Here is a 22,893-nt window from a genome sequence, read left to right as displayed (position 1 = left end):
GGCCTTCTGGTACAGTTACATCAATTATAAAAGGGCGAGCAGCAGCAGCAGCAGCAGCAATATTACATTTAGTCATTGTTGTAGTGAAAACGGTGACCATTGTATCATGGGTATGGAAAATTGCCCGAGACACACAATTAAGCAACAGCATGAGATTAACACATGCACAGACAAATATTCTAAATAAATTACAAATTAAATAAAGAATAGTAACAGAGTAATAATCATTTAAAAAATAAATTAAATATTTAAATAAGGAGAGACACTACAGACAAGCATTAATTTGACTGGGGGTTTATTCAAAATGTGTACTTTGCATGATCAAATAAATGGTAGAGACCTTAATACGTAATAATAACAATTATTAGTTTATTTTCTAAATAAGGCTGTGTTTCTCTAGCGTTGAAACAGCGCCCTCTCCTGGCCAGAGCAGGTAACACATCATTTCCCACAATGCTGCTGCCGCACCAGCCCGGAAGTAAGACGTTTATTGACAATATGGCCGCTGTGCTGGGTTTGGATTTGGCGAAAATTGTAATTTGACAGCACTCACCGGGGCTGCGATAATAACCCGTTTTCCCGTCAGGAGTGTAAAGAACAGATGCATTTGAATGAAGGGACCCGCGAACTCACGGGACGGTGTCAGTGAGCTGAGGAAACGTCCAGAGTGTGAAACCCGTCATGTCGTTTTTCAAGAGGAAAGGTGAGGAAGCTCCCTCTGAAGGCTTCAACGTCAACGCTGTCTCGCAGCAAAGAGAGTCCGGCTGAGGAGACCGTAGTCCCGGTAACATGGCACTAGTGTAGTCGAGACTGCGGCCAACAGTAAATCCTCCGCGGACACAGCGGTGTGTGTGGAGCCGCGCCGCTGCTCACTGCAGTGACATGGTTAGCTTAGCGGTGGCCTCTATCCTGCTTGCCCTAGTGTTAGCCAGGGAGGAAATACATCCACCCTAAAGAGCTGTCAACTGTATGTTATTTCAATTAGACACATTACCATGACAGTGTTTGCATAAAATAGTGCTTCTAAATGTTATGAACTTTAACGAACACCAATATCTGTGATAGCCATCAATTGATAAGTGTCGAACTTTGCTATGGCAGCTAGCTAGCTTTATCAATACATTTCCATACAGGTTTAACCAGACATAAGTATGAAAAAGACTATTAAATGTCCGTTTTAACTGAATTAGAGTTGTTAGGTTATTATAAAGAAAATGTGTGTAGTCTTCATTGAGAAAAGTTTGACCAAAATGGATGTAGCTAACGTTGGTAACATTGCTCAGCATCATTCAACGTTAAGTAGAAGGAACTGATTGAATTGAACCTGCAGTTTTAGTTATAAACCAAAGCATGATGAAGCATTTTTGCTGGCTACCACCAAGTAAAATAATGATAATATAGTCTAATAGCTCAGCTTTCATGTACAGGCTCTTCATACACGTTGTAATATGCCATGTTTTTCTAAACTGTTTGATAGAAATTGGTTTCGCTTCATTTGGAAGACTCTAGTGCAGGTGCATCTTTTATTTATTCGACACATTTAATAGTAGTAGCAGACCTCAGCAGTTTAAAATTGTGTAGCTAATACATTTCCTACAAAGTGTTTTTAAAGAACAAGCCCTACATTTTATGAATCATCTCATTGATTAGAAGAAAGCAAATAGATGTAAAGGGGCAGAATAACAAAGCAGTGATTTTAAAACAGATGTTTACTGGAGTATCTTTGTGTTTATTATAAGAACTATTCACAGTAGCTTCATTGTTATAACTCTTCAAAAGTTGTTCATCTTTTAGAGGGAGAGTAGAATTATTTTCCTGAAAGGCTACAGCGGTCAAAGCAGCTGACACAGCAGGTCACACAAAAAAGAGAGAGGGTGCACTTACAATGCTGTGAACCTGGATGATACTCATGACTGACAGGAAGGAAGTCGGATGCCTGGTATAGGCACATAGTTGAAATGTGCAGACAACGTTTTGTAATGAGCTGAAGTTTGGCAAAGCAATTATAGTGCTGTTAAATAATAACTAGCTGCCTGAAACAATACATTAGTTGAAATGTACGTATTTTGGTTGTTGGACTTTGTTTATTTATTATGATTTGGTATTATAGTATTAGTAAAGGCTATAATCCCAGTTTCTCTCCCCCACCCCTGCCTGAAACGCCTCAATTGGACTGGTTGTTTACTTCCGTAGCATAATGACAACACTATGTAACACTTGACCAATCACAACAGAGCCTGCCAGCTAACCAATCAGAGCAGACTGGGCTTTGGTTTCAGACAGAGGGTGGAAAGACTTGCTGCAGCACAGGTAGTATGAGATTCTGATTTATATTTTACAGCAGCTCTTTAGTTTGTCCAGTCCACAAACATTTCTCCATCTTCAGGCGCACACAGTTTTCTGACATTTTTCATAGAGGTCAAGTGTTTGTGATGCTTTGTGTATGTATGAATGCTGAACGCATGGATGCGTGCACGTACGTGGGTGCTGATATTGCAAATCTTTTATTTTATTATACATTCATTACAGCACATCCATGTGGTTCAATGAATGTGTATTAATTCCAAAGACATGCTTTATTATTTGAACCATGTTTCCCTCCTGCCCAGAGGATGTTGTTGGAGCTTAGACTTTTAAATAGTCACGCTCTGACAGACAGCCCATCAGAGCCTACCCACTCTTGTTCCCAGTCCATTTTGTAATGTCAGTACTTGAAATGATACTTATCCTGACCCCCCTTTGCTGCAACAGCCTAATCTGAAGATATGAATGTTGCGTCACTCTAATCTTGGTTGCCACCACGTCTGCCACTCTGCATTTGTTCTACATATTTCAGTTTTTATTCGACAGTTGGCCAAAGAGTTTTGGACTGGTAACAAATAATCGAGTATTGAATAGTTGTCCATTATGCTTGTGATTTATAATGCTGTGTATAAATTATTTGAAATAATAACCTCTTTTAGTGCTTTGGAGGAAAGCTGTCAGACTGTCAACTCCCCTCGACTTTAAAGCAGTTTAAAGGACCCACCAGAGCTCATCGCCAAGGTCACAAATCTTAAAAAGACTTAGTGTGAAAGCCCTCTCAGTGCTGCTTACTATATAATGAGGACTGAGAGGGCTTTCACATATCGGAACACAGCTTCCCTTTTTTTCCTCATCCGTCAGCAGCAGGGACGCAGGTCTGCAGCGAATGATCTGTGTGTTTTTCTAGCGTATCCATTTCCTCACTAGGTCATTACGTAACTAGATAGTGAGTTCCAGTCTTTTCCCGCTGCGACACCACACAGCACCATCCCTTTTACCTCGCCTGTCCTTATGAATGGCTTCTCGCTGGTCACGCCCTGTATTGTGAATGAAAATGCTTCTGATTCTAACCCCCGTTCTGACCTTTCTCTCCCACAGCCAAAAGCAAAGAACCTGAGAGAGTGACAGATGCTAAAGTAAATAAAGGTGAGTTCATCGTCTCCTCAGTGAAGATATGAAAGTGTGAAAGCATGTTGTGAAGTGAACATTTACATTTTTTATTACTCTTTATTTATAGACAAAACTTGCATTAGCTTATTCCTTGGATCCGAAAGCAGTTGTTTTCACTGGAAAAAAAGCAGGAGAATTTTTTCTTTTATTCATGACAAGAATACAGACAATAGTTTTTATTATCAACTGGTTATTTGTGATGCATTTGTGGACAAAATTAACATTTCTACAAGTGTGCTCAACTGTTTTAAATGGCTTTTTGTTTGATCTGGTTTGCTATCTTTCACTATTGCTGGCCCTTATTGTCACAAGGACAACCTTTCTACGTGAAGCTATTAAGTGAAACACATACAGCTCACAGTCAAACAAACACTGAGCACTCTGTCTCACATCCCACCTCAAGGCCTCTATACTCTTACTGTGAGCGCTTTGAAAAACATTCACTAAAAATATATTTTCATCCACATCAATCTGACTCTTTTTCTTCTTTCTATTTTGCTTGATGCCTAATTTCTGTCTCCCATGCTCCCTCGCAGCTCCACCCAGCCCTCAGTCACCATCACAAGGACTGAGGAACCACCATGCCACCCAGGAGCCCGCGGGACCCAGCCATGTGGCCATCAACGCCATCTCCGCCAACATGGACTCCTTCGCCCGGGGGCGCACCGCCATCCTCAAGAAACAGCCGAGCCACATGGAGGCCGCTCACTTTGGAGATCTTGGTACTGAGCCTTACTCGTGTGTTTTGTGTTGAAGTGATAAAAGATGAGGGCCCAAAACAATGTAGGTCTATTATATCACACAGAGGAAAACAACAATAAAAGGAGTAGAGCTGGAAACAACAATTATTTCCTTAATCATTTATCCGTCTATGATTTTCTCAATTAGTGTATAACATTTTTTTTAAATATTAGAAAATTACCTTTATAATTTCCAGAGAACAAAGAAACCATTACATCCATTGTTATCTCCTACCAACAAATACCACTATCTACTACTGTCATATAACACAAAGTCAAGCAGGGAATCCTCACATTTAAAATGCAAACATCTGAGAAGTTGTGCCTTTTTTTGTTTGAAATGTAACAGAAAGACTAATTAATTATAAGCTAGTTTATTTCTGACAATTGACTGATTAATTGAGTCATGCCAGATTTACTGGAAACAAATATTTCAGAAGGACAAATCTAAAAGTGTTTGAATTTCTGCCAAATAATAAAATCTCAACATAAGAACACAAAAACAATGTATACAAACTCCCTATAATATAGAAATGATCATAATGAAACCAATATAAAGAGCTATAAACATGGCAACGTTAGCTTCATAAGCTTCCTTAAAGGAACAAATGGGTTCCTCATATGAATGTGCTGTTACTATAGTATACCTGAGTCTTCTCTTGCATCACTAAAATGGCTTTAACAGTCTTGTGCAAGTGGCAAACACTCCTTCAATAATCTTGTGTGAAGCACTTTCACAACTTCATGCTCCCAATGTGATGAGCACTCCACAGCCTGTAAGGCCTCCTCTCTCGAGGTCATGTTGTAAGAACACAGCTCCTCCCTTTTATCCAAAGTGCTCTAAAATTAGATTCTGCTTACGTCAGATGCAATGATGATGGTGAATATTTAGTGTGGCAGGACCTGTGGAATGACAGGAACTGCCCGAGCAAGTTGCCCAGAGAATAGCAGGGGTGAGTCAGAGAGGTGGAGGAACCTGTGCCGCAGCCCGGACAGCAGAATGACAACCAAACTCACCGGGCAAGAGAAAGAAAGAGGAAGAAGGTGAGGGTGCATTTCAAAGGCAAAGTGGGTTCGGCCCAATCCCAGGCTGCGATTTGAATAGTTAAACAAATCACATCCTTTGTCTTTTGTCTCCTTGACCTCGATTGAAACGTCATAAGGCCAAGGAAAGATGTGATTGATTCTAATTCCATTTAGACGACAGCAGTCTTGACTTTAGTGTTTATGAGTGGGCAACAGTGACAATCTCAATACTGTACAATTCAGGTAAGGGAAGAGCACATTCACACCTCTTAGGAAGGATGTTCTCAGTTTATTCATAGAGTTTAATTAAACAGTGATGTCGGATGTTATATACTCTTTAAAAGGAATTCCGGGACAGCATTATCTCCTGTCCTTTGGTAAAGGATGATCCCTATGCTAAAGGAGATAAGAAAGCAAGAATCAAAACACCTTTCATTAACATTGAGATAATTCAAACAGGTGTTATCATGGCTGCCACTAAGATACTTCCGGGTCATTTCACTAAGAAGAAAAATGTTTCAACCCCCGCCCCGACGTCCCCCTAAGGCCTGAAGCCCTGAACACTAAGGGGCTTAACTGAGGTCACACACTTATTATGGTTGACTGTGAGTAACAGCAAGGGTTTGTAATAGTATGAATAAGGATAGGGCGCTTTGCGGTGACGTATCACATTACAAACAAAGGCAACGCATATTTTGTTCAATAGTGTGTTTTTATTTTTGATTACTGCCTTATTAAAACGCCATCCAGGCTCTTGAGTTACAGAATGGAGTAGAGGTTATTTTCAAATAATCACTTTACCCAATATTTTACAAACATCATCATAAAGCAAAATTAAAGTGATGGATGGTATAACTCGGCGTGTAAAACAGCCTATACCAACATACACCCTTAGTGTTGTATACATCTCCTTCCACAGGCTGAGCTCTGCGTCACATTCTTTGTTTACCTTTCTTTCTTTTAGTTTAACACTCTGGGTTTCCCGTTGTAACCCCATGTTCTACGTCACAAAGCTATGCATTGTGTGTAATTCATTTCCCTCAAACTAACTCCTCAGAAATGCGCTTCATGGCAGTTCAACCTAAAGTGAGACTTGTATTTAGTGGAATTAGTGGGAGTTAATCATTCATCTTAACAGTGCAGTGACAGTGTAAACCAAACGTGATAATATGATTTCCCTGCTCTCCTGTATGTCTTTATGTCTTTATTAGGATCCCCATTAGCACTAGCATGAGCATTGGCTATTCTTCCTGGGGTCCTGTAATGGCTGTTGAGTATCACGCAGCTGTAGCACATGTGAGGGGGCATTGTAAAATCAGTGCCTGACTTTTCAAAGATATTCAAATGAGGCAGGCGCTTTGTGATGATGTGGCGTCCCTGTGTGATCTTAAGGAATGCGAGGGAGGTTTACAGTGGGTGACGCACACATATTTTTTTAAAAGAGCAGCAAACATAACACCACAAATCCTCAGCCCAGGCTTCAGACAGCAGATGTGCTCTTATTCCTAACGCAGGTGGTGTACCTTCAACAGGTATTCTCTGTTAAAGGCAGAGTACACTGAAATCATATGACATCCATACAGGAGTTCGGTGCTATGGCAACCACAGTTATTGCTGACCTCTTCAGATACTCAATAATGACTGTTTGATGTTGACTCTGAAAAGTTTGTCTGGGTGAAATCCTCTGTGAAATTGCATAGTCCAAAGCCACCTCTAGAGACACAGTCAGAAATTCACAAGACTTCAAAAATAAATATCTAGGAGTTTAAATTCAGCGCACGTTCCAACAGTCTGGACCAAATGTTCAGGAGAACTAATTGAGCTGAATCCACTTTTTATTTTTCACTTCATGTTGCAACTCAACTCTATTATGAAAGTTGAAGCCTGTAAATAATAGAACGTTTGCTGCTCTTATTGAAGTGGAATACTTGAAGGCAGTATACATCTTTTGACATGTGCATTTTTACTAAAAAAGTGTATATGATCTTAGCCTTACAAATAAAAATCCCCACTAATATAACACCTTTTTTTAATTGAGTTAAATCATAAATTGCATTGGGGTGATGACATTTGTTATGTTCTGACTTTCTTTAAAAAACTTGAATTGATTTATGTTTTTTTTTATATCTATTCAATTGTTTTAATTTCTCTAAGTCAAAGTCTGTATATCAGAATTTTTTTGACAAAAAAACTAAAATCAATACAACATTTATATTGTGATGTTTACTATTGCTGCTATAACATAATATTAACACAAAGAGATTTAAGATAAATAATCATCAGTGATGGGAATGTAATGAATAACTAAGTAAAGGCATATAAAAGAACAGGCCTAGACATTTGAAAGAAAAACATCCCTTGTTATGTAATGCAACTAAAATGCTGTCTTTAAAAGGAGGCAAATAAACATATGCCATTTAAGATTGATATAATATAACATCTATCCAAATGTCAACATATCCATTTGCTGTCAAGCCGTAATTGAAGCCTGAAGTTATAAATTGATAACTTAACTGTGTGTATATTTGCATGTTCCAGGACACTCCAGTGTGAACTATCAGCAGGAGGACCGCTCCCGGCTGTCTAAGACAGTGGAGCACGTCCTGCGGGACGGCGTGGCCATCCCTCACTACGTGCACTTCATGGAACACCGGGGCGCCGACCACCTTGTTCGCTTCTGGTTGGAGTCGGAGACTTTCCGGGCCACCAGCTGGTCGCGCGTGCGAGCGCACAGCCTGAACTCTGTCAAACAAAGCTCTCTGGCGGAGCCCGTTCCCGCCTCTCCGGGCAGACCGGACCTCCCGCAGCTCGGCCGACACACGGCCGATGTTCTCAGCAGGGAAAGTAGCAATGAAGGCCTGGCGGTGCACACGGAGCGGCGGGACTCCTCCATCACAGAAAATGTCCTGAGGCCCGGCACCCCTCGAGCGGAAACCCCCAGCAGGCAGACCCCCTCCAGGACTGGGACTCCCTGCAAGCTGCAGCCCAACAGCACGCTGCAAGACCTCTCTGAACTCATGAAAAGTGAGTCAACTTCAAACAACCCCTTCTCTTTTATATTTGTGTTTATATATGTTTTTTCATACTCAGTGATATAATGCAGCGGAAAAAGAAAAACCTAATCTACATAAAGCATGCAACTTCAATGTGATCCACTTTTACTGAAGAGTTGAAAAATAGTGGCAGATTTAAACGTTAGATTTTTGCTAAATTCACAAAATGACTTAAAACTAACATAAAGGCCATATTTATATTATTTGTTTCCACTGTTTGGTGTTTGACTGGCACCCTTTTTCCTGGCCATCCCATTGCAGTCTCTTCTTCACAAAATAAAGACGCTTTGCATTTTTGTTAATGCATATGTCATGAATCTAATTTGTCAATAATAAATGAAATCAATCAACTATTCTGAACGGTTCATAGGTATCGTAGTGGATATTAGCACTGACAAGGATATTTGGGTTCAAAATGAATGAAACCTGGCTATTACCTAAGGATGTTGGAGAGAAACATTTGTGCTCAAGAGTGACCTGAAATTATTTGGTCAGATAAAATAACCACTGTCCGATGCTTTGTCAGGATACAACTGAAAAATACAATTAAAAAATTTGACGATTTAAAAAAGCCATCTTACACTCTGATTCGATTTTTTTGGTCAAAAAACTTGACGTCACAGTGGCTTTACAAAACAAATAAAAATCAATATAATAATTACGACAATTCAAATGTCCCAAAGGATAAAATAATGAAGTGATGACATTTTGGACAGACGATGTAAAAGGCAACTTGACTTGTGTGCAAAAGCATACGAACACAAGACTTTAATTCTAGTTAAAGTCATTTTTTAAATAAAAACCATATGTACATTGTCCAAGCTGTCAAAGGAACGACAGGCCACAAATAGATCCCTTCCTAAAGTGATTTCAATGAAAAGAAGATGGACAAATTGCACAGTACACTTTTTAACGTAAAAATACATTTTTATATTCAGAGGCTTTACCAGTGTGTGTTGGACATAGTTAGCTATCCCAAGAAGAAAGTATTTTTAGCATGACATTCCCTCTCTGTGATGACACAAAAAACATTCCTGTGCATGTTGCAACTGTTTTTTTTTTTTAAGCTATTTGTCTTTGTCTTCCGCAGGTATAGAGAAGGAAGCAGTCACCATCTTCACCAGGTACATCTCTCCAGATGCTGTGAGGCCCATCCCCATCACAGAACCAATCAGAAATGATATCGTGGGTAAGAAACACACGTTAGGAACTCACTTCTTTTTTTTTTTAAATATGAGAGCCGATTTGAAGTGCTTTGGTTTCAGTCACAAAAACTGTAATACATCCATCTTGAATAATATCCCTGTCTGCTCTGTGTAGCTAAGATATGTGGAGAGGATGGCATGGTGGACCCAAACAGCTTTGTCGTTGCACAATCGGTAGTCTTCATCATCTTGGAGCAACAGTGAGTGTGTCCATTTATTTTCCGGAGGAGTTAATGGAACGAGGTTTCCCTGTCGACATGTTTCCACAGTAGAGCTAAAGTGCAACTAGTCATTTGTCATTTTCCCCTGCATTCATTTCCCACCTGCTCTTTCTTATCCAGGCACTTTAGTGATTTCCTGCGGAGCCATCATTTCTGTAAATACCAGATCGAAGTGTTGACGAGTGGCTCCGTGTTCCTGGCTGACATCTTGTTCTGTGAGTCAGCTCTCTTCTACTTCTCTGAGGTGAGTGGGCCCATTTGTTAAACACCTTTTTCACTCCAGTACGGACGGTGCCATTTATGTTTGTTTTTGTACACAAACTGTGCCTCATGTCCCCTCCTCATTACTGTAAACACTTGTCCTCTCTTGCCACTACCCCAAAAACACTTTCTGTTTATTTACGTATGTTACAGGGAATTTCTATTGTCACAGCAGCAATAAAGTGAGGTCTCAGTAGAGATATTTCTCAAACTATTGCTAAGATAAAGTGACAATTAACCCCAGCACTCCCTAACGTTGTCGGAGCAAACATTTATTTGCTGTGTCAGCGTATACACAGGACTCACAGTAAACCCTGAAACACAGTGACTTTCAGTTGAGGTGTGTTGGTCTCTTCCTCCCCGCAGTACATGGAAAAGGAGGAGGCGATGAATGTAATGCAGTTCTGGCTAGCAGCGGACAACTTCCAGAACCAGCTAGCAGCTAAAAAGGGCCAGTATGACGGCCAGGAGGCTCAGAATGACGCCATGATCCTCTACGACAAGTAGGTCTCCACTCAGCCTCTTAAGAGTCCTGTCCTTTCAAAAGCTATTTGTGACTAAAAGCCAGGAAGATCATTTTAAGTGATTGTCAACGTTGCAGCTTATCGTTGATTTGTAATATTTAATAGTTCAACGTTTATTTTTCTCACTGTTTTTTTATTTGTATTTGATAATTATTTATTGTTATATTTTTTGTTTATTGGGTTAGTTGTTTTAGCTTTGTTTTGAAAGCAACTTCGGGCACTGGTTGGATTTTAGGACAAAAGAGAAGATAGAAGTCATATTTCTTTATCTGGTTTGATTGATGAAACCTGAGATGGAAACTTTGTCCCTACAGGATCACGACATGGACAAAACAATTATAAATTAAAGTGATAAGAAAATAAGAGGAATTTATATATTTATAGTTGAATCAAATCTCTTCTACTGTTCCAGTCTCGCTATGTTTTAGAACCAGAGGGTGGTATACCACAGTAAATACATAGTCATGATTATAGCTGCATTTTAGAAAATATGAATGTATTACTGGCCGGTTTCCTGACGGTATTGATTATTTTGCACTTTCACCCTCTGTTGTCTTATATAGTAAAAAGAATCCACACACTGTTAATTAGCTGCCATGATAATAATCATATCAGACAGCTGCACTCAATGCTGTGCATGTGTAGCCAGACATTCACATTTCTGTTTATTTTTGGGAAAGAAACTAATGGGTTGACATGTACAATCTAGAACTTAAACAGGAAAAGGGGATTATAACTGATATATTCGGTTACATCTCAATCTCTTTTACAGTATTTCCGACATGGATCATATTTTAAAGACAACTTCTCCCCCCAAGTGGTATTCTTTTTGGCACCGCTGTGGCAAAGACACCTGGTTTATAGTGAACCAATCATTAAAACGATGGTGACATTTTCCAAAAATCCATTACATTGTGCAATCAACATTTAGTTTCTTATGTTAAGTTAAAGCAAAAGACTTGCCTATTGTCACTTTGACAGTTGACCAGTCGTCTGATGTTGGAGGATTTTTTATTGAGAAATATTTCAAGGTGTTTCTTTTTCTGTAAGCTTTGTGCAGTTAAGAACTGTGAAGGAGAAAGCCCAGTCACTAGTCTATATTAGCAGCAGATAATTTTTGCAATATTTCATTCATATTTAGATAATATTAAATAAATGCCAAAGTCCTGCTTGCCAGAGGCATTGCAGCTTTAAAGAAAATGCAATTTCCTCAATACAGTTCTTGATTTAGGTTTAAGGGAGGTTTATTTTGAAGTCTATTGCATTTTTGGTATTAATTTGAGTCCTAATTGAGATGACCTTACCTGAACTCCGTCTTTTATTGCTCTATTTCCTCTTCAGGTATTTCTCACTCCAGGCCACTAACCCTCTGGGCTTTGGCGACTCTGTACGGATGGAGATCGAGTCGAATATCTGCCGAGAGGGGGGGCCGCTCCCCGACTGTTTCACCACTCCACTCAGACAGGCCTGGACAACCATGGAGAAGGTACGGAAATAGGAAACATTCAAGAATATACAATAAAGCACCCTAGAAACGCATACTTATAATGCGTTATATTATGCTTATAGCACTAAACAAGTATAGTACTAAGCAGTTCATAATGCTTCAAACAATAATCACACACATTATAAAGTTTGAATGGTCAAGTATTATCATAATTGCTGGTCACTCTCTAACCTGTCTTTAAAAGGATCATAGTGTTTCATAATTCCCATTGTTAAATCACATTATAAACTTAAAATAATGCACTTTTACAATTATCTTCAAAGTTGGGTATTACTCACTAGAATCAGAACAAAACGTTTTAAAGCTTTGAAGCTGTATCTTTTCCTTTGATCAACATGAGTGAATAATTCAAATAAAAAGGTAAAAAGCAGATTCAAAGGTTTATTGTCATATCATATACACAACTATTGTGAAGTATGAAATGAATGAAAAACCCAGATTCCTCACTAATACAAATGCACTGGTGTTAATACTGGTAATTATAAGAGCTTATAACTGCTATTAAACAGTGCTATAAACGGATTTTTAACACATTTTACCATTGTACAGAAAAGTTCAATTCATGTACATTGGCCTTTAAAACTTTTAGCTGCATAATTATAAAATCTTCTGCTTGAGCTGTTTTCTGTAATTTAATAGGATCCTCCTAAAGGTTTTGTGTTGTAAGTCACTGACAAATTGTCCTATTACACCGATGACAAATGCACTTGCCTTAAGTTAATGAAATGAAATCTGAACACTGTTGTCGGCACGTAAAGGTCAGAAACAGACCTTTGTAACTTGTGCACAGAAATACATCACGCAGCTCATTATTGGCTAACAGAGTCACCGTTGTGTTGCGTTTGTTCAGGTCTACATGCCAGGCTTCCTGTCTAGCAACCTTTACTACAAATACCTGAGTGACCTCATCAACTCGGTGCGGGCGGACGAGTTTGTGAATGTCAACACTCCGGGTCAGGGCGGGCCCACGGACAACGAGCGTTCAAGTTCAAATGCCAACGAGGGCTCTCAGACTCAGGTGACCCCAACGTTAACCCCCCCTCGTCGTCCGCCCCTGTGGGGATGTTCCTCCTGACATTTACTCCTGTTCCGCCTCATTACGCTAACAATGAAGACATTTTGTTGTAAATGCCAAAAGGGCTGAGTGTATTCCAGATGTTTAGATGTCTTCTTAGAAAAACAACGTTGCAAGTTACGCTGCCAAACATTCACTTCATGTTTTCTTCACGCTGCAACAGGGGGCCAAAAGGGCAGCGATCAAGATCCTGAAAAACTTCGACGAGGCGATCACGGTGGACGTCGCCAGCCTGGACCCCGAGTCCTTGTACCAGAGGCCGTACGCTGGGTGAGTGTGTAATGCACCAGATGGCTAAATCTGTGTTCATCTCTTTAAATGAACTCTTCAGATATTTGCTGTTCTCCAATTTAGCTATCGGTCATTTCCCCCAAGTTCCATTGTTCTCCCATATTCTTATGTTCTATTGATTGCCCACATTGCCGTTTAGCTTTAATGCTTGTAACTGTTTTGTTTTTATTGACTCACTCTCAAAGTGTTTTATGAGCACTCTGTAAAGAATCCGGCACAAAAAAATAATTAAAGGAAATAATTGTATTGAAAGGCAAAGCTGCAAGGCAAGGCAAGTTTATTTATATAGCACCTTTCAACACAAGACATTAAGAAAATGTCATTTTAAAACAGTCATTAAAAAGCAAAGATAATAAAGTAAACATTAAAAGAAAAAATACATGGATAAAAGTTACAGTGCAGTTTAAGATATGAATAGTTCAACTAAAAGCTGAGGCAAAAAGAAAAGTCTTCAGTCTGGATTTAGCAGTAGTGAGAGTTGCAGCGGACCTGCAGATTTCTGGGAGTTTGTTCCAGATATTTGGAGCATAAGAACTGAACGCTGCTTCTCCATGTTTAGTTCTGAATCTGGGGACAGAAAGCTGACCAGTCCCAACTGCAGTCGGATGTATTTCCCCTTCATTGAATTTGGATTGATACAAACACACACAGTGATTTTAGAATGTTGCAGTTGTGCCTGTTTGCTCTGTCTTCATCCCTCTCCTCTTCTCTCAGAAGGATGACATTCGGGAAGGTGAACGAGATGGGTCAGTTTATCAGGGAGGCCGAGCCTGAGCCGGACGTGAAGAAATCCAAAGGCATGACAGCTCACTCTTTCTTCTGTGTCTCATTATTTGCTTTGAATCTTGGCCCTTACTTTTTCATATTTGATGTCAGTGCAGTGTAAAACATCTACTGTGCATCCATGAATATAAACCTTATCTTAAGAATCAAGGTTTAAAGGCTATATGCACAATAGTGAGCAGAGTTGTTGGCACTGAACATCTCCCAGTCTCCGCTCCTCCAACAAGGCAACATATAATATGCTTCACATAAAAATAAAAAGGCTTAATAAAAGTGTGATGAAATAAACGGTGCAAGTAAGTTACAGAAATAAGAAACATGTGGCATATAAAAAAGAAAAAGATAGAACAGAATGTAAAATTAAATACTTTAATATTATCATCTTCTCCATAATCCTATTCTCCACATGCTTTCAAACCTTTCCGTAATATACAAGAACAGTTCTCTGCCACAACTTCTCCTAAGATGAGGCAACAAACATGTATTTATTATAGTACGGTTTTGGTCTAAAATAGAGTACAAGATATTTGGGCTACATAATGACTATGCCAAACTTTAAGTCTATTATAACGCCGCAAATATATTTAACTCACCTTGAGGAAGTGAAATTAGGCTACAGTGTGTGCAGTTAATATGCTGTTTTGTATGTGCTTTACAGTATGTGCAGCCTCACTCAGCCTTCCCTCTGCTCTCCTTCAGGTTCCATCTTTTCTCAAGCCATGAAGAAATGGGTCCAAGGCAACTCGGACGAGGTGAGGAAACAACATGCTAAAATGCTACTTAAAAAAATATACTTAAAAGCAGTTTAAAGCTAAAGTTTGTGCTTTGACATCCCTATCAAGGCACAGGAGGAGATGGCGTGGCAGATCGCCAAGATGATCGTCAACGACGTCGTCCACCAGTCAGGTCACGACAGCCCCGGCAAGTCCACCAAGGTACGGATCCTCAACCGGTAAGCCCTCTCCTCTGCGGCGATGTGTGTAATAACTTCTTCTTCTCTCTTTTGTCTGCAGTTATGACCCCGCTGAGGAACCAAAGGACCATCACGCCCTGCAGACATTGGCCAGACCAGTGACAAACTGTACGCAGGGCTCACTCCACAATGAACTGCATTAATCTCATTACGAACAAGGCATTTATCATCTCCCCAATGTGTCTGTATGAATGTGTGAGCTTGGGTGCATCATGATAAAGTTGAAGTACATATTTGCACCAATCTTCCAACTCCATAATACTACGAAGGTACGCGTGAGGTCGCCAAAGGTGAAGCTCACAAGTTGGACTGAAGTCACTCCTGAAGGAAGGAAACCTACAACACACACACACTTGACACTGTCTGGAAATAATGTCTCTCTTATCTCGGACCTATGGAGGATGTGACAAAGACTGAATTTGCCCTCACGACACTCCTCCCCACACCTTTTTTAAGCATTCCTTGTTTTTAGATGAAATGTAAGGGTTAGCCACGTAAGGCTTAAGCAGATGAAAAATCAGTGTTGTACAGTTTTCTGCGTACGCTTCCCGCAGCCCGTCGGAGTAGTGTCGTCTGCCGTTCACTCATGTGAGCTGTCCCACCTCGGCTGTTTTTGCGTACTGTAGAACATTTTTGGAAACGTGACAATGAAACAGAAGGAGAGTAGATTTGTTCCTTGGACCGGCTCAGCTCCTATATGAAACTCCTGGCACCTTTTACAGAGCGTAGAAGAAGAAGAAATATTCCCTTAATGGACTTAAGTGCTCCAGTTGTGTTGGAAACCTCCAAACTCCATGTCCTTAATGTTCTATATATGTACATGTAGATTTCTGGTTTACCCCATATATTAATGTTAGCCCTTTTTTATGGTGATCTGATTTTTTTTTTTTTTAATGCATCGCTGACACAAATATCAGTGATGACAGAACTGTTCAACTGGAAAAGGTGCCCAGTGAATAAAACATTTTTTTTAATTTAGACCCTTACCAAGATGTGGAAAAGAACCAGAAAAGACTCTTGGTACTATGTACCACTAATGTTTTCTGACATTTATGTATGTGTACTTAATCTATAATATATTTAAATTGTGTTTGATTTAAATACATATATTATAAAATGTGTCTGTCTTATTTTTTTACATATGTCAGAGTTGGTATATTATTGCTATTTTTAGCCAGTTGTCGTTTTTGTGATACATTTATTACTTGTTTTTACAATACTAACATAATTAGTATGTGGTAACCTGCCTGGTGCCAACAGGACTAGGTTGAACTATTATCACCTCTGACCAGGAGGGGGCAATGTTAACTGTATTACTATGTTAGGGATAAACAAAAAACATGAACATGAACGACACAGCAGATTGTTTTGGACATGAGAAAGAGTAAGTACTTTTTCAATAAGGCTCATCTGTTTTCTCTTGTACAGGTATTGACATCCACAAATTGTACAGTACAGTTGAAACCAATGGGCAAAAATTCATTTTCAGTGAAGTATAACACATTTAAATAGTTGAATTACTGTTTTCTCACTGTTGTAATCGCCTCTGTAAGTAGTAATAACAGTTGTGCAGTGTAATATCAGCTCTGAACATGGCTCCAATTGTTTTCATTTAATACTAGTGTTTATTTTAAAGATACAATTATCCCAATACTAATGCTGTTGATACATATTTTACACCTCGGTGAGCAAAATAGCCTTGTACTAACTATTTCACCGTGTATAGGCCTACTGCTTATGTGGTTTCCAGACTGGGCTACCTGCACGTGTCGAGGCAACGCCCACCTCTATACAAACCATACAAACTAACACTCTCTGTTCTGAGCTCTGATTGGCGTAGATGCTGTTACATTAGGCAGCTATGGACAACAATTCAAAATGACCCATTTTAATTCATGTCGATGCTGAAAAGTGTTTGATATGCAGAGATAACAATTTAATTAATATAAAAAACGTACATTTAAACATATTAACAGTTTTTTTATTACATTGGTGTGCTTAGCTGTTTGTGAAAGCTGTACAAATGATACTTGCATTAACAAAGTGCAAGGTGTATTTGGACAAGTAGCCGCGACCAGACAGACACCCAGTCTGCAAAGTTAAACAAAATATGTGCAATACACCGGAAGAGTGGGGTTTTGCCTTCAGAATAAAAGTCATTTTGTTAAATAAGTGCTCTCAGTGATCTCCCAGCATGCGCGAGGCCTCCTATAAACCATACTATCAACATTTACTGTTGCATTCAATACTACAGACCCAAAGAGGAGAGGACGTTAGCCTCATAGCCAAGTGAATCCCAAACTGTGATAACCTACCTAGTGATATGCAAGAGCTTTGCTTAATACAGAATACATATCATTTTAACGTCGAAAGACTAATGTCCCCGCCAGTATTGACATTACTGAGTGAGTCAAAAAAACCTTTAAAAGCTAAAGAAGAGTCTGAAACAACATGGCGGCGCCTAGCAAGAACTTGAGAAGATGCTCAAGGCTACTTAATTCTGGGATATACAGTCACAGAGCAAGAAGAAGAGCAAAGGCAAGGAAAGTATTTGTTGTTATATTTTGTGTATCTGCAGTTGGGGGTGTCAGGCTACTTTGGAAATGTGGATAGGTACATTCATTTTTCTGAAGTTTGGGAAACTTGAGCCTAGCATGTAGCCTATTTAGCATACAATAAACTGACATTGAAGTGTAAAATCAGTGTAGTGGCTCTTTAGTGTAAATTATTTAAAAATATTCCTTATTTTCCTGCGAAAACTTTCAGAGCACTGCCATAATTCCTTGCCGCGCTTCTCCTATCATGCCTTAACTTTGAAAAACCCATCCGGAAGTACTTATTTTAACCGTTGTGAGTTTGACGTTGTCCAGACCCAGACGCACTCTTGCTGAAACGCAAAGTGCGCTGCTGTCCGTGCGGAGGCAGAGCGAGTGCACAGACAGGAGCAGAGGAGAGCAGCGGCACCTGCTGCGGGACATGTTGTGTTTGTTGGTATAAATTAAAAACTGCTGCTCCACCCGCACTGATATGACCAATGCGCACCCAGTTTTTGGGTGTGACAAACCTCTTGCGCGTGTTTATGGAAGGTTTGGGCATTTATCCAGGCTGAGTGGAGGCGTGGATGACTTGACTCATGATAATTGATCACCATCACTCCTGCTGATGTGTTTTGGACGTTTTCTTCCTGGTTGGTCTGTCCAGGGCTGATGTTCTGGGGACACAAACTGCGGATGTGCCAGTGATTTATTTGCTGATGTGGTGAGCGGCTGAAGTTGAAGTCTTGCTCCTGAAGGTGTGAGCTCCAAATGCATTCGCTCCTGGGCCGGGAGAAGAAAGAAGAAGAAGCCGGGTTCGGGATCGATCTGGGTCTGTCTCCGGGCTTTCTGCCCCACGCTGCCACCATGTTCAGCTGTGTGGGCTGTTTCTGGGTGCTCCTCTCCTCCGCTCTGGTCGCCGTGTGCAGTTTCAGCTTCATATCCCCTGCCTGGATTGTTAAGGACCAGCTGAGGAACAACCACCATCTCCACCACCACAACAACAAGGACTCTGTGAGCTTCGGCTTGCTGTGGCACTGCTCAGAGTCTCTGGATCACATGTACCGATGCTACACCTTCGGGGGACTGGGCAAATTCGCAGAGATCCCCTCCAGCTCCTGGCAGGTAGGCGACCAAACACACCCATACAAGTCCATCCCATGTGGATGGATGAGAACATGTGGGCCATCAAGTGGGGATGGCATGGCATTATAAGAACCAGGAAAGAAGAGTAGTTGGCTTTATGAGCACAAGATGAATCAATATGAGCAAATAATCCAGCCTTTTAATCATAATCGCGCCTAAATTACTGCACCCAATCAAGAAAATCAGACCTGATGAAGAAAATGACATGCATTTAAATATGTTTGTTTTACACCCATAAAGAGTAATTTATCCATACATTTTTAACCTATAATAGTTTAAATTACTTTTATTCCATGTATCCTCAAAAGGTTCATTTTATTGTTTGGTGATTTTGTTTTGCAAAGCTGCTGTAACTTCCCCAGGTTTTCATGACCTCAGATGATACATCTCAAACTGTATGAAACTCAATGAAGCAACAACTATTTAAAATGGCTCTGATTGTCCTCCCAAACCGACTTTCTGGAGGACACATTTGGTGACGATGCAGGCAGAAAGAATGATTCATTGACCTGCGGCTGTATCATACAGAGCAGCATCTGCAGCACAGCACGCCAAACACACAACAAAGCGGCGGAAAGTGGCTGTACGTTGGCAGGCTGCTCGCCCATCAGGACTCCTCCATCACCAGCAGGAAGTTCTATTCTAGTCAAATCGAACCCGGTTAGCCAATGTGCGACGATTGGAGCGTGCTGCATTCTCCCTACCTATGGTTTTAAACATCAGTGCAGGTATATCCAGTAACAAACACCTGCAGGAAAAATAGCAAGGTTGTTGGAACTGTGTGACATCCCTTGACTTAAAAGTTTGAATTCTTCCAGATTTCTGCTGATACTGAAGAACTTTGAGGATTATTAGAGCAAACAAGGTTGGCCTTGCTATGAGACTCTTAACTGGGACGCTCACTTTTCATGCAAGTGGTGGTTTATTTGTTTCTACATGCAGGCTGTTTGGTACCCCCCATACTTAAAACATTTTTTAAAGCAGCTACACCAGCCACCTCTGGAGTTATGATTTATGCATGAAGAGGAATTAGCATTTGAAAGCGAGATATTAATAAGTTGCTGCTTGTGTGACTGTAGCGCAAGTGCCTGCAAAGAGGGGAAGAATGCAACGCCTGGGATTTTTCTCACAGGGAAGCACAGGTGTTGCAAACTGCAGATAGAGAGCAGTGAGCAAACACGGAACAGATCGGGATCTCTTTTATATGATTCATACATTAACCATTAACGCGTCCTTTTGCTGAGCTAAAGTAGCACGCTATAAGGCTCATTTGGTAAAAGAAACTCAGCCATTTGTCAATTAGTGGGGCCAGTTATGAGCTCCTCCTGCAGTTTGTTAGTGAGTGTGATGGAGCTGCTTTCCTGCGCAGCTACATGTGTCATTACAGTGGGTGCACCATCCTTCCATTAATAAAGGTGAAGGGGCCATTATGTTTTCATCAGACACTTTATTACTAACTCCTCACTGATGTGCATGTCGTGTTGCTGATGCCTTCCATTTTCAACACAAACCTGCAGCAGTATCGTGTGTGTGTATATATATATATATATATATATATATATATATATACTATATATAGTATATATATATATATATAGTATATCAATTGTCCAAAGACGTTGTATTCTACAGTCTGCCTGAATGTAATCATTGCGTAGGTGTGTAGTGTGATTCTTTGTAGTTTATTTATGGCATCCTGTTGGATTTGACCTCATCTGAACAGGACATTGCACACTCACTGCTTGTTAGCGCGCGAAGGTCTGTTGTTAAACAACATCAATATGGGGAAATGCAAGTTTGCGTCCAAATGGTTGGAAGATAAGGAGGTAAGGACAATCAATACTGTATATNTTTTTTTTTTTTTTTTTATGTTTTTTTTTTTTTATAACCATTTTTCCTCCTGGTCTCTCGCGCCCCCCCTGTCATGCCTCTGCGCCCCCCTGGTGGGGCGCGCCCCCCACTTTGAGAACCACTGTGTTAGTAGAAGAAGACAACTGTATATTGAACTCCGTGGAGTGGAATAGTAGTACTGTGGATGCTGTGCAAGGGAGCCAGAGGACGGAGAAGGAGAAGGAGGTGGAGGAAAGAAAGGAGGAGGCTCCCTGAGAGGCTGGCCTACTTGTGCTGTAGTTTATGTCAGGCTTTCTCTGTTGTTGCTTGGTTGTCAAAAGCTTTTTCTCGGTCCGTGCTGCAGTCCAGTGTTGGCCGTCCCCAGACTGCCACGCCCTGCTTCCATTAAAAGAGGGAGGCAAACAAACAGGTTTTCCCCTGTTTATTTCATATGGAAAGGAGAGTAGAGATGGGAAAGATTCCCATGTGTCATTCATGCGGCAACCTCAAGATTTGTTGATTGCAGTGTAGTTTTGCTTGTTATGTGCATTTGTGTTCGTAGTATGTTAAAGTTTCAATCCACCAGCATTTTGCCTTTTTATATTAGTCCTGGTGTGTATTGCACGCATGGGGCTTAAGAATGAACACTGCCCACATGTTACACTAGTTCAGTGGTTCTCAAAGTGGGGGGCGCCAGAGACATGCCAGGGGGGGCGCGAGAGACCGGGAGGAAAAATGGCTATACAAAAAAAAAAAAAGTACTATTACGTCTAGGTCTCTGTGTTTCATTAAAGCTCGGCTCTGTGTTTGTGTGAAACGAGCCATTTTGTGTGAGAGAGAGAGAGAGCGCACCGGTACCGGAGATCGTTGTTGTTAGCTTCTGGTGCTAGCGAGCTACGCTAACGGATATAAGGAGTTTTTTCAACAACAAAGTGAAGGAGTTCTCTCCTGTCAGACTGAGAGACTCAGTGAACTAAAGGACTCTGAGTGTTATCTTGGTGGGTCTCAAATGTTTTGGTCACCATTAATGTAAACAATTATTTCCGAGGCACATGTTTATATGATCATTATAGTTATAAAAAAATAAGAGAATAAATGAAAAACAGGTATGAAATACTATATGACATTAAAACAAGAATAAAGGAAAGGGGAGTGATTTGTAAAATATCCATAAAGAAAAAGTAAATCTGATTACAGTTCTGTTTCATATGGGTGTTGAGAGATGTATCCATAGATCTCTTCATTTTGCTCTCAAAGTGCACCAGATTGATGCATTCAACTTCAATATTTAAAAATAAATCTTCAATCGTCAAGCTACCCCACAGCACCCCCAAAAGAAATCTGGCGCTGCCACTGCGCCTAACTATTTGTGTTGGGGGGGCCCGACTTTTTTTTTTTCTCCAAACGGGGGGCCTGGCCGAAAAAGTTTGAGAACCACTGCACTAGTTGAATGCATGGAAGCGCACATTGCGAAAAAGAATCCCCTGTATGGTATTATATTGATTTTAAACCTGAAGCAAGCTGAAGGACCACAATAAAACAATTTGCCGTCTTTGCAAAGGTGTTGTGTTAACTGGCAACAGAAAAGACCTGCTTCATTAAAAAGTGGCCCCTCAAAAAAAGAACTACATAAACCTTAAAGCAGCATCCATATTCGTTTGACTTTTCAGATACAGTCGGATTCACAACTTGGATGTTACTGCGAGTTGGTCTGTATTGTAACTTGACATAATCCCTGACCCATTCATGTTTTTCAGGTGATCATGACAAGCTTTCGACAACAGTAGAGTTATCAAACACTCTTACTACTGGTTTTACCCATAAATAATTCCTTGTATGACTTCTTCTCGTTTCTGCTTGGTTGTCTGATTTGCCATCAGAGCAGATGTAGAGCAGCAGTGGTGTGCTAACATGTTTGTGTCCTGGCACGGCACACATGAGCGTTTACATGCATGAACACAATTGAGTGAAAGTGTTAAAGTGTGTGTGCTGTGGTGGGTTCGCGTCGAAGGGGTGCACGCTAAGCTGCTGCTAGGTAAAGTGTGAAGGAGGAGGAAGTTAGAATGCCAGAAACCATTTTCACCTTACCTTGTTAACAGCTTATGTGCTTCCAGCTGCTTCACAGTGCTAAACACTGTATTTGGATTAGCTTGGCCTCTGTGCTAACAAGCCCACAGCCCAGACACAAGAGAGTGTGTCTGTGTGTGTGTGTAAACAGGAGGAGATTTACTGTGTGTGTTTGCTGGCTCT

The 22,893-nt window shown here is 40.4% G+C and overlaps 1 protein-coding gene across 2 annotated transcripts; it reads left to right on the top strand.

Moving 5' to 3' along the window:
- Positions 1–486: 486 nt before the first annotated feature.
- Positions 487–16,254, top strand: akap10 (A kinase (PRKA) anchor protein 10). 2 transcript variants are annotated; one of them, XM_010767232.1, is made up of 15 exons: positions 487–703; positions 3,403–3,450; positions 4,011–4,196; positions 7,779–8,264; positions 9,384–9,482; positions 9,614–9,698; positions 9,840–9,963; positions 10,347–10,483; positions 11,846–11,990; positions 12,862–13,029; positions 13,250–13,356; positions 14,095–14,174; positions 14,860–14,912; positions 15,003–15,095; positions 15,174–16,254. In XM_010767232.1, exons 1-15 carry the CDS (start codon positions 682–684, stop codon positions 15,177–15,179), a joined length of 1,839 nt encoding a protein of 612 aa, XP_010765534.1. In that variant the 5' UTR covers positions 487–681; the 3' UTR covers positions 15,180–16,254. The 2 variants fall into 2 exon arrangements, with proteins under 2 accessions (XP_010765534.1, XP_010765533.1); XM_010767231.1 differs by having other exon boundaries at positions 14,092–14,174; positions 15,174–16,253.
- Positions 16,255–22,893: the final 6,639 nt, after the last annotated feature.

This window comes from Notothenia coriiceps, unplaced genomic scaffold, assembly GCF_000735185.1.
Source record: "Notothenia coriiceps isolate Sejong01 unplaced genomic scaffold, NC01 NC01_scaffold00004103, whole genome shotgun sequence".
Lineage (NCBI taxonomy): Eukaryota > Metazoa > Chordata > Actinopteri > Perciformes > Nototheniidae > Notothenia > Notothenia coriiceps.
This window is presented reverse-complemented; position numbering and strand designations above follow the sequence as displayed.